The sequence below is a fragment of the Mesoplodon mirus genome (assembly GCF_964341445.2).
Source record: "Mesoplodon mirus genome assembly, chromosome: 9".
Lineage (NCBI taxonomy): Eukaryota > Metazoa > Chordata > Mammalia > Artiodactyla > Ziphiidae > Mesoplodon > Mesoplodon mirus.
This window is the reverse complement of record NC_138985.1, coordinates 115,260,843-115,273,278: the sequence shown is the minus strand read 5'-3', so window position 1 is coordinate 115,273,278 and position 12,436 is coordinate 115,260,843. Positions and strand designations below refer to the sequence as shown.

General features: G+C 48.6%; 2 protein-coding genes across 3 annotated transcripts in view; both read left to right on the top strand.

The window, feature by feature from the left end:
* ESYT2 (extended synaptotagmin 2) overlaps positions 1-7,839 on the top strand; it is a 74,104-nt gene extending 66,265 nt beyond the window's left edge. The window contains exons 17-22 of one of the 2 annotated variants that reach the window (XM_082631717.1): positions 20-408; positions 1,554-1,652; positions 3,017-3,148; positions 4,098-4,203; positions 4,567-4,616; positions 4,705-7,839. In XM_082631717.1, the coding sequence (XP_082487843.1) occupies positions 20-408; positions 1,554-1,652; positions 3,017-3,148; positions 4,098-4,203; positions 4,567-4,616; positions 4,705-4,750 (822 nt within the window). In that variant the 3' untranslated portion in view covers positions 4,751-7,839. The remainder of the gene's footprint in view (positions 1-19; positions 409-1,553; positions 1,653-3,016; positions 3,149-4,097; positions 4,204-4,566; positions 4,617-4,704) is intronic. The other variant, XM_082631716.1, reaches the window with a different exon arrangement.
* The window catches only part of NCAPG2 (non-SMC condensin II complex subunit G2), a gene marked incomplete at its 3' end in the record, with an annotated part of 275,587 nt that overhangs the window by 196,801 nt on the left and 66,350 nt on the right, over positions 1-12,436 (top strand). The gene's annotated exons all lie outside the window — the stretch shown is intronic.

The window sequence follows — 12,436 nt, the reverse complement described above, 5'->3', positions numbered from 1 at the left end:
TATCTGTTTTCACCTCTAGGTACTCCACCTTGAAAAGCAAGAAAGGTCTCCAGACCACCAGCACTCAGCTCAAGTAAAGCGACCCTCTGTTTCCAAGGAAGGGAGAACAATATCTGTCAGATCTCAGATGTCTGCATCGCCAGGCACTGGTAACAGCGGCACAGCCCCATCCACGCCGGTCCTCGGGGGCTGCGGTGATAAGCCGGGTGTGCAAGCGAGAGCCCAGCCCGCAGACGCCAGCCCGCAGGGGCCGCGGGACCTGGGCAGAAGCTCCTCCAGCCTCCAGGCCGGCAGCACCGGCTCCCCCAGCCACATCTCTGTCAAGGAGCCCACCCCAAGCATCGCCTCAGACATCTCGCTGCCCGTCGCCACGCAGGAGCTGCGACAGAGGCTGCGGCAGCTGGAGAAGTAACTATAGACGCCCCTTGCTTTTGCTGAATCGGCGCTTGACCCGCCGGCTGCGGGGAGGGAACGCGGTCCTAAGCCAGACAGCTTTCAGGCAGTGTGGTCCTTTCGCTCACCGAGCCTTTGGCTTTCAAAGTAAACCCGCCATTTTCCAGGGCCTAGTATTTGGCTTAGGAACAGTGGAGAGATCCTCAGACCAGGAAGGCAGAGTCTAAAGCTGACCTGACGCGGAAAGGCTTGGCGGAAGCTGGACATGTTTGTCACATGAGAACAGGCCCTGCTCTTTTATGCTTGGCCCCCACACGTTTCACCACCCAGCGGGTTTGTCTGTCTGTGGATGTTTGTGTGGATTTCTCACTTATGCCGCGTGAGTCATGGGCATGTCCGTGGTTTCCTTAGATAAGGACAAAGTCTGCAGTTACCTTAAGCTTCCGACGTGAGCCTTTTCCTCTCAGCAGGGGGAGTGGGTTGCCCTTTGGGGCGGTCTCCTCTTGGCCGCCCTGCGGTGTGCTGAGCACGAAGCTGAGGCCGAGGTGTGGAGCCTGTGGCCCGGGGCTCAGCCGGGGCAGGCGGCCGTAACCCACGCGCAGAGCAGCTCTGCTCGTGGCTGCGATTTCGGGAGAAAGGAAGCAGTCCCTGTCTCTCCCTTGCTCTAGAAAGAAATAGAATTTTAAATAAGAAACCAGTTTTTCTCAGGAGCTAAATTTGGGGAGAAACCCAGAAGATCTTGGAGCTGAGTCAGAGCCATCATTGGTTGTCCTGGAGCTGGTGCCTCAGCCTGAGATGGGTCTGGAGGGGAGGGGGTGTGACCTCATCAGACGACCCGTGAGGGGCACAGCGAGGGGCTCTGAGAAAGGAGCGCAGGTTTGAGCAGTTCTAGGGTAGACATAGCTTCAGAAACACTGAAGAGTTGATGTGTGTAAGGAGACGCCTGTGTATTGTTTTCACTTTGGGCCATGGATTTTAGTAGTTGGGTTATGTTGAACCCTCGGATGAAATACGAATCCAGCTGGTCCGTTTATACCCAGAAGTTCAGACTAGGTTCACGTTCGTGGGGACTTTGCTTCCCTCCTGTCTGAGTGAATGAACATGCTCACAGCCTCTGTGCTGTCTGAGGAGTGCTCTCACTCTTGGCTTTGTTTCCCCAGTGGGACGACCCTGGGACAGTCCCCGCTGGGGCAGATCCAGCTGACCGTTCGGCACAGCTTGCAGAGGAACAAGCTGGTGGTGGTCGTGCACTCCTGCAGGTGAGCCGGGCTCTCGGCCCTCGCGTCACGGACAGCAGTTTGTTTCATTCACAGACGAGAGCAAGTAGGCGGTGCTGCAATTAGATGCTGTAGTCCTGGTTTTCAGGTTCTTAACCTTGTTTCATAACATTTTCTGTTACCAACCATTTTGGTTGCTTTGTAACACTCCCTTAAACTGCCATATTGTAGTTTATGAGACATTCCCTATGGTTGAACGTTTACAGCGCTATAATAAGCATAGTTTTCTTTTATTGAAGTGTCTTTTGGGGATTCACTTTCCAGGAGTAGATTTATAACAATTCAGAGAATTCAGTCAAGTCTGGGGGGTAGTGACAGGAATAGCTGTAGTTGTTTGGGAAGAGCGGACGAGCTCTTTTCCCCACAAGCAGGACCGTTTGTACCGGTTCAGTAAACGTAACGTGATCTGACGGTGTTGCTCCAGTTTGTATTTGATGAACGTTGATGGTGTGGAGCTGATTATTTTCCTTTATGTGACTTGATTGTCTCACTAGTAGCTGTGATGTAAATATGTGATAGAAATATTTGGATGTTATAAAAAGGTGTGGAAACAGGAAAGTAAAATTAGTAACGTTTAGAAACATGATTATATAAATGTCGAGTTCGCTTCACTACCTATTTATTGAGCACTTTCTATGTTCCTGCTGGCGAGATAATTACTATGCGAGATTCCGGAGCAGCAGTCTGATTCAGAGGACTCTCCCTCATGGGCTTTCGGTCCATCAGCAAGTGAACAATTGGAAGTGGTTGCAGGGACAGCTGACCCTTGAACAGCACGGGTTTGAGCGGCATGGCTCCACCTACACGTGGAGCTTTTCAGTAGTAAATGCCACCACCCTACACGATTTGCAGTTGGTTGACTCCAAGGATGCGGAACCACGTATGCAGAGGGTTGGAGCCCTTAACCTCCATGTGGTTCAAGGGTCGGCTGTAATTAAGTACTAGCATGTTTGGCCCAGTTGTCCGAGGACAAGAGCAGCGTGAAGCTGCATGAAGGAGGTGGGCCTGCGTCTGTGAAGCGTTCGGGTGGACGAAGGGCAGAGGGTGGGGTCCGTGGCCTGAGCAGGAGCCGGGGAGGGGTCTCCCGCAAGGCTGACCGTGTCCCCTCACTGGGAGGGGACAGTGAAGCAGTGTGGAAAGGTGATTCTCTGTGGGTCAGAACATCCCCCAAACCCTGGGCGCAGGAAACGGGGCAGAGGCCACCTCTGCAGAGCCGCTGAACGAAGTGCGCGTGGGAACGAGGCAGTTACGGGATACAAGTAAAACCAGGTAGCAAGTTCCAGTGCGGTGCTCCTTGTCATTTTACTAGATTCTAACACCGAGCATTCTCTGGTCTGTGTTATAAGAAATCTCATTGCCTTCTCCGAAGACGGCTCTGATCCCTACGTCCGCCTGTATTTGTTACCAGACAAGAGGAGGTCAGGAAGGAGAAAAACACACGTGTCAAAGAAAACGCTGAACCCCGTGTTTGATCAGAGGTACGCGTCCACTCAGTGGGGTAGACAATTGTGTTCAGCACTCAAGGAAGGCCTGGTGGTGCCTTGGAATGACTGAGGCATTTACACCAGTGAGAGCAGGAGTGAGAAACGCCTCCCCAAGAGCGGTCGTAAACTTGTTAACATAAATAAATACACAGGCATTTGAGCATCACATCGTGAATCCTCAGGCCACACTCCACCAGGGAAATAGTAAGTCAATTGGTGTTGATATCCATTAACTCAGTTACTAGTCGCTTAATCATGGTTTCTCACCAGTGACTTTATTTACACGGAGGTGAGAAACCGATGGGCAGGCACCCAGTCCTGGTGTGGGTGTGTGGCTCAGCCGCAGCCTCTAAGAGTTCCTGCAAACCTGGGGTTCAAGCTGCTCGCTCTCGGGAAGGCCGGCCACGTCCACGTGTCCCCGCGTCCCCACGAGGCCTCCGACCTTGTCCTCTGCTTTGCCAGCTTCGCTTCTGGAGGCTTTTGTCCTGCAGCATCCAGTTTCAGCCACCAGAAGATGCCTGCAGATCCCCTCCTCTGTGAGGCTGCTTCTCGGACACCCTACTTCTGTTCACTCGCAGGCTTAGAGCTCACTCTCTTTGGGGGAGCGGACTGGCCTGGGCTCCCCGATGTGTCACACACCACGGCCCATGTTTTACACCGGGAGTCAGGCGTCGTGTCCACACGGGGGAGCCACAGGGTCAGCCTTTCGCATGTTTAGGATTCCAGTCTCATCTTATGTTTGGAAAATAATGGAAAAAAAAAAAACTTTGAGTCTTCCTGAAGGGCCAGGTCCAAACATGTAGCAGGAGAGATCAGTTTTATAATAAAAAATGAACATCACATTTGGAATGGTCTTCTAAGCAGCAATGTCATTTTTTAGTTACAGTAAAACAGAGCAAAATTATGGAGAAATTTAAGGATGATCCTCTTTTCTCCACTTCAGCTTTGATTTCAGTGTCTCGTTGCCGGACGTGCAGAGGAGAACCTTGGACGTGGCCGTGAAGAACAGCGGTGGCTTCCTGTCCAAAGATAAAGGGCTTCTCGGCAAAGTAAGTTCGAAAAAAAAAAGTCCTACGCTTTGTAAAAATTAAACACTTAACCCAGAGTACTCTTTTTAGACTAGATTTATGTACGTGGATAATCCACGTCAGCTAAGCTGCTGTGAGTGGTTTGTGAGCCGGTATCGATGTGAATTATCCCCCCTGGTACTTTGTCATAACTTCCTGTCAAGACTGTTGGATACAGGAAGGGCCTCTTGGGTATAATTGACCGTATAGGTCATGGGTGGATCATAAGGGTAGAAAAGGTGAAAAGTGAGAGGCTGAAAATGAGGGAGAGTGTGTTGCTAGAGAAGATCGGAAGCGATGGTGAGAGGTCTGAAACCCACTGTTGGAGGCCTTTTCTCACCACAGGTCCTGGTCGGTCTGGCATCTGAAGAACTCGCCAAAGGCTGGACCCAGTGGTGAGTGTCCCCCAACAGACAGACGCAGAGCCCCGTGCGTCCATTCAGGAGCGCTTCCCCTGTGACCGCGTGTCTTCCTGTGTCTCAGGTACGACCTCACGGAGGATGGGACGAGGCCCCACGTGGTGACGTAGGCTGCGCTGGCCGAGGAGCCCCCGCTGTATCTGCCAGCCCCGTGCCGACACGCAGCCCACACAGACGCACCCATGCTCTTTTTATAATTTCATGTACTTGGTTACTTGTCCCTTAGTGGTTTTATAAAACATTGACGTTTTAGGCGTTATTTGGCCATTATTAGCATTAAGTTTTGTATGTTTAATTTCCTCTAGTATTTCACCAGTTTTTTCGGCGTGCATAGGACAGTGGTCAACCGTTGTGTGCGTAAAGCTGTATGTCAGTTGTCTCTCCTAGGAAACCGATATATGGTTGTGCTTTTTTATTGCTTTGTTTTGTATATCACTGAGGTGTACTATGCTGTGTAAATAGACTATTTTTTATAACCTCTACATGCTGGTTTGAATTCAGAAGAAAATGGATCAAGGAAATATATATATTTTTTTCTTCTAAAACTTATTAAATTCTTATGACAAATAACCGTTTTTGCCTCTGCAGGAAAAAGCTCTCAGTGACCTATTTTGTGGTGTTTCTTTTTAAAAGGAAAAGCTGAAAGATTAGTAAATATTAGTATATTTCTGCCCATTATGAATGATGAAAGAATGTATTCGAAGTATTTACACTTTCATAAATATAAAGATGTATTATTGAGAAGTCAGTTGAAGTGCTTATAAAGAAAAATGTCATATAACTGAGTTATATAAAATATTAAGAGAGTTGTCATGGTTCATAAATCATAGTGCACTAATCTGAAATTTCTTACATAAAATGGAATGTCTTAAGTTTATTTCTAGTTGCTTGTTGTAACTTATTCATGAAACAGTGCAGACACATAATCATACTTTTCCTGAAATGTAATACAGACGGATTTTAAATGTTAGCAGTTAGTCTGTTGTGAAATTTACAGTGTTTTTCAGCCCGAAAAGAAAGACAAACTCATGTTGTCCCCGTAGAGGCTGTGAGGTAGGTCGGGGTGAGTAGCGAGGAAGTCGCGGCGGGAGCCGACTCCGGCCCGTGATCGTCAGCGCAACGCACGCAGAGGACAGATCCCCCGAGCGGCGCCAGCCGCCACCGCGGCCCCCGGGCTCCGGCACCACCGCGGCCCCGGGGCTCCGGCACGGCGGCTGCTGGTTGTAAAGAACCCCGTACTGGGTTTCCTCACTTTATGCCATGACTGACCTCAGTATTGGGATATTGTTATACAACTCTTATTTGGGGATATTTTTCTTCTTAGGTTATGAAAAGCATGTTTTAGATACTTAAAGGCCCCAAGCCTCTTAGGAGATGAGGCTCCATAGCCGCGTGGTATCTGTGCATGCCCCGAACACAGGGTGCACGTGTGCAGAAAGAGCTTTAAGGATTCTAAGGCGTGTGATGCAAATGACTTCCTTAGCCAGAGGGCACCCTACGGTTATGTAGTAACCCTGGGGAAAATAGAGCTGTGAGATTGAGTCAGAGACCTCATCAGGGCCCCCGCCATGGACCTCCTGGGCGTGACTGGCCTGCCCAAGTGCCTGTGTGGATGCCACTGCTGCTCCTGCCCTCTGGCGGGTTTCAGTTGTGTCCACCGCACACTGTGAACCCTGGGTGTGCGTGTGATGGGGCCTGTAGCCTCGCAGTACGTCTCACGCAGTCGTGCAGACCCAGTGCTCTCGCAGCTTCCTGGGTCACGAAGCTTCTCCGAAGCCCCAGCAGAGACCGTCTCCTCTGTCAGCGCGGGAGGGCGTTACAAACGTGGTGACACTCAGGGGTGTGTGCTCGGGAAACACCTAACTCTGGTATTGCAGCAGCGTGAGGAAGACAGGTAATTCCTAAATCTAGTTGCCTGCCCGTGGTATTAGATCTTTGGAGATTTTTTAAAAATTAGGTTTGTTGTGGGAATTCCCTGGTGGTCCAGCAGTTAGGTCTCGACGCTCTCACGGCCAGGGGCCCGGGTTCGATCCCTGGGCGGGGAACTAAGATCCCACAAACCATGCGGTGCAGCCAAAAAAAAAAAAAAAAAGTTTGTTGCAGGGCTCTGGCAGTGGTCCCCGGCCGTTTCGGCACCAGGGACCGGTTTCGTGGAAAACAGTTTTTCCATGGACTGGGGGTGGGGTGGGGGAAGATGGCTCAGGCGGTAACGCCGGCGATGGGGAGCAGCAGGTGAAGCTTTGCTTGCTTGCCTGCCACTCACCTCCTGCTGTGCGGCCCGGTTCCTAACTGGTCCTCCTCCCAGGGGTTGGGGACCCCTGGCTCCTGGCATATTTCTAAGACAGGAGAAACACTCACTGAAATGTAGCATACCAGTGATTTCTACCAACATCCCCAGCTTTTGGGTTTTGTAGCCACGTGGTTCACCTATTCAACGTGTATTTTACATTGTGGAATACTTTAATTAAGCAATTAGGCAAAATAAATGCCGTGAAAGGTACAAAACCCAAACAAAGCCAGTTGGCAGCATGATGCCCACCCTCTGTATGGACGCTGGGGCTGGACACAGACCCAGCAGCCAGCTCCATTCTCTTTGAAAGGAAAGGGATGACTCTGAGGTCACTGAATTACCTCCCAGGTAGGATTCTGTCTTGATGGCCGATGGGTGTTTTGGGAACCTCTTGTGTCCAGTTGGGCAGCTGAGAATCAGTATCAGGCCAGACCCCCGGCTGGGCTCCAGGATCCTGGTGATGGACACTCTGTTCTCAAAACCTTCATGGCCGGTGGTTCTGAATCATTGATTCATCTGCGAAAAGGGAACTTTAGCTTTTCTACCTTGAACCAAACCAATGGAGGGGAAATTAGTGTTGATTAATTTGAATTGTTACTTTGTTGCTTATCCTGTGCCTTAAAGTAGGAAGTGTGAAGCGTTGCTTCAGGTTAAAACAGAAGGAGCCTTGCAGCTGAATTCACCAAGTTTATTCCTCATCCAGAGGTCAGCCCTCCTTTGTCAAGCACTGAAGCCAGATGCAGTCAGCGTGTGTGTTTATATCGTGGTCGTTGCTTTAACTCCAGTCTAACTGGATGGCCCGCTGCGGATGCAACACAGCAGAGGGTTTATTGTAGAATGCCCTTTCCGCTCAACTAATTTTACACGACGGTGCATGTGTTTATTCAATAAAACGTTTCTGTTAGCTCACTTGTGATTTGTTCTTCCTTTGTCTTTTGGAGTAAAATTTTTAGTGTGGAAGCAGATAATTTGAAAAGTGGTTACAGTATTGTATTTATATTTGCTAGTTGTGAATTCTTTCGTTTTCAAAAGAACTACCTCAGAGCACTGGTATTACTCCTTTTGTTTCCATCTTAATTTGACTATTCTCTGCCTACCTCAGACTCTGAGTTTTGAAAACAGCTCTTCTGAAAGATAATCATGAGTAGAAAAAACAGTCTTTAAAACCAGAGCACTGAGAAGCAATGAAAGAGGCTCTGGTTTGAACAAGTGGAGGGGAACCACTAGAGGCGCCACTGCCGTTGGCATGCCCTGCCGATGGGGTGACTGAGGCGAGTCTCAGCAGTCTCGCGTCAGCCTCCCTGTTAATCAGCTCACTCAGCACCATCACAGTAGCATAATCCCAGTTTAGCTTTATTTAAAACCATTTCCCGCCTGGACTGTAAGTGTCCAAAGCAGAGGTTATGTGGGTGTTATTTAAATCTTTTCCAATTGTTTATCACTGTTCCTAGCACACAGTTGGTGAATAAATATCAGTTGAATAAAGGATGAATAAACCTGGCAGACCTTAAATAACATTAATTTGTCCTAACAAGTTTCCATTTAAGGAAAGGTAGACATCTATTGATAGTTCTTAGTTCCAGCTAAAGAGAAAGGTACTGGTGAACATAGTAAAGAGTACACCCTATTGAGACAAAGGCCATAGTCTGAGAAATAATTGAGAAACAATTGAGGCAGAAAAGTGGGAAATGAGCCAGGAAGTCTGTCTGTATTTAGTGTTAATCTGGAAATCCTGGGCAATACGATAGGGAAAGAAAAAGATTATAACTTTTGTATTGGGAAAGAAGGTCATTTTCAAATACGAGATTGCCTATGTGAAAAACTAAGAAAATCATCTGAAAACTTTTGAATCGAATAAGTATTTAATAAAGGGTCAGTTATAAAAACCTACAAATTTCTGTGGCTTATACACTAATATTGACAGCGACTAGAAAATATAATGGAAAAAAATCATACAGCAGCCCTGGAACCACAATAGCAGTGAAAACCTGCAGCGATTGGGAGCGGGCAGGGTGGGTTCAGCGCCTCCCAAGAGCCCCGTCCCCAGAGAACTGCCACTATTTGGCTTAGCTGGCTCCTAGGGAAACCATGTGGAAAACAAACAGTGGCAGTTGTTTAACACAGCAGGTCCCTGGGGTGGCAACACAAGTTGGGACAACAGGAGGCTGACCAAAAAATTTTAAAGGAAAACGTGGAAAATTGATGTCCGAAAGGGGCTTGGGAAAACTGGCATTCCTGGGGCTCTAGAAAGATGTGCACGTGCAGGGCTGTACACGTGTCCAGGAAAGGCCCGTGCGAGTGAGCCCGGACCTGTCACCTCCAGCTGGTGTTGAGGCATCATGCAAGCAGGAGGTGAAGGCTGCGGCAGAGGTGTCAACCGCCTGACGGGATGTGAAAACAGACTCCCCCCCCGCCCACACACCACACACACACACACACACACCCCACCCCCACCCCCACCACCCCCACCACCCCCAGCCCTCAGCAGATACTGGGAGATGAGTCCAAAGTACTAGAGAGATCTCTGCCCAGTCACTAGCTGACCAGGTCGGCTAACTGAGCAGAGACTTCAGAGGCAGCACAGAGCAAAGGATATAGCTTTTAGGGGACTCATCCAAGAAGGTTACTAAGTGAAAAATATCTAAGTTGGTGGGGAGGGCTCTTACAGCGTTGCCACGGTATTATTTTAAATGTTCGGTTTTCAACAACAGAACATGAGACATTCACAGAAACAGGATAGTATGGGCCACACACGGGGAAAAAGCAGTCATGGAAAGTGCCCCCAGGAAGCCCAGATGTAAGTAGACGGAGACCTTAAATCAGCTATTACGTAAGTGTGTTCAAAGAAAACTGTGTCCAAAGAATTCACGGAAAGTATGAGTGATTCTCAGCAAAATAGAGAAATTATCAAAAGGAAATAAAAATTCTGGAGTTTAAAATACAGTAAGTGTAGTGTACATTTAACTAAAGTTCAACGATAGATTTGAGCAGACAGAAGAATCAGCAAACTTGAAGATGAGTCACTGAGACCATCTCATCTGAGGACAAAGAGAACAGAATGAAGAAGAATGGACAAGGCACCAACGTACACACAGTGAAGTCCCAGAGGGGAGGGGGGAGCAGGGCCAGAAATTACATGTAGGAGCTGATGGGCAAGCGTGCTCAGATTTGATGGAAATGTTACACATTAAAGAAGCTCAGCGGACTCCAGGTGGGATAAACTTAGGCCCACGCCAGGCACGTTTCAGCCAAAGGGTGGAAAGTCAATCTCAGACCATCTCCCACAAGGATTCCTCCATGAGATCCTGCTGACTGCTCACCTGAAACCACAGAGGCCGGGACGGGGGTGACGATGCAATGTGGTGGAAGAGCCCCACCTCCAACAAGACTCCTTCAGAATGAAGGAGGGTGTGGGTATCCCCAGGTTCTCTTTCTTCACTGTTGCTGGCCCACCTGCCTTGTAAGAACCACTAAAGGGACGGATGTCTCTGCATCCATACATCTCGTTAGATGTCCCCTTGTTTCTACCTGGAGTGGCCCAGGGGCTAAGAGCGAGGCTCCCAGTCAGACCACCCACGCTCAACCCGCCCCTGCCCCACGTGACCTGGAGCAAGTGTATCATACATGCATGTAGGAGTGGGCACGCATATGTGTGTTGCATGTGCATGTTGAGTGTGCATACATATGCCTAGTATTGTGTGTGTGCATGCGTGTGTGGATATGTGCTTGTGTGAATGTATGTACTGTGTGTGCATATGCATGTTGTGTGCCCGTGTGTATGTGTGAGTATGCACGTGTATGTTTATCTCCTCCAAGACCATCTTCGCAAACCCAGGGTCTCAGCCTGGATCCCCCTGAAAGTAGAGCCTAAGGCGAGGCTTGGGTGCATGTGGTTATTCGGAGTGTGGGCCCGTGAGGGAAACTTCTTCCTTTTGTTCTAGTCTCTGAAACAGTTTGCATGAGATACTGATCATCTGTTTCTTAAAAATTTGGTGAAATTTGCCCACAAAAATTTCTGAGCCTGATGTCTTTTAAGAAGATTTTGATTACCCTTTCATTTTAACATTTTACATTAGCTTTATTTTCAATTTCTTATCAAATCAGTTTTGAAGATTATCTACCTCATGCTTTCCAATTTATTGGAAAACTATTTCTTATGAATTTAATATCTCTATTATATTTGTAGCTGCATCTCCTTTTAATTTCCTAACATTGTTTATGTGTACCTTCTACTTTTTTCTTGATTAGACTTGCTAGAAATCCATTTATCTTACTAGTTTTGTAAAGACCTTGCTTATTATTTTATTATATCAATTGTTTTGTTTTTGTTTTTGTATTAAATTCTGCTCTTGCCTCCCTTTCTGTCTTCTTTGGTTTACAGAGTTGACCATCAAACTTATTTTCCATCTTGCTTATTTTTTATTTTTATTATTTATTTATTTATTTATTTATTTATTTGCGGTACGCGGGCCCCTCACTGCCGTGGCCTCTCCCGCCGCGGAGCACAGGCTCCGGACACGCAGGCCCAGCGGCCACGGCCCACGGGCCCAGCCGCTCTGTGGCACGTGGGATCCTCCCGGACCGGGGCACGAACCCACGTGCCCTGCATCGGCAGGTGACTCCCAACTGCGCCACCAGGGAAGCCCTCCATCTTTCTTTTAAAACAATTACGTTCATTTAAGGCTAGAAATTTTACCCTACATCCTGCTCCAGCCTCACCTCCCAAGTTTTGGTAAGTACACACTTTCATCTAGATCTAGGCATGTTCTAATTTCTATTGAGATTTACTCTTTATTCCTTGAGTTAAGTAGAACTCAAGGAATAAGTTTCAAAGCATGATGCCCCGCCCCCCCCTTTTTGGTGTTGGTTATGAATTTAATTGCACTGAGGTCAGAGAAGATGTCTACATGACATTGATTCTCTGGGGGGAGATTGAGCTCATCCCCTTGCCCCTGTCTTTGCCCTCCTGGCTCCTGGTCCAGAGCAAGTCTTAAAGGATGTTCTGAGACCCCACTCCGTGGGGAGAGTTGAGATTTTGAGATAGCAGTTCCTGCGACCAAATGAGAGAGGGACTTGACGTGGCTGCTGGTCGGGAGCTGCGTCTGGGTCCGTGGCTCCTGTGCCAGACGCACTGGGTTTTGAGCCTTTCTGCTTCTTTTCCTAGGCAGGTGGGTCTGCCTGGCCCTTGGCTGCAAGCAGACATCCCAGACCTGGTCTCGGTCCTCCGTGGGGCACGCCCAGCCCACTTGCCCGGGGAACTGCACTCACTGCACCTGCCTGTCTGTGGCCTGCACCCCCGTGGCCTCAGGACCTTGTTCTGCATTCCTGTTCCATTTATGCTTCACTGGCACAGAGATGCATTTTCGGTTTTGTCTGTTTGCATCCTATCTCCCATAGCTGCTAGGAGCAGGGGTAGTGAGCAGAAGCATGCACTCACTGCGCACCGTAACCCACAGCACTCTCGTCTGTGTCATCCTGCGAGAAAGGAGTCACCTGACTGACAGTC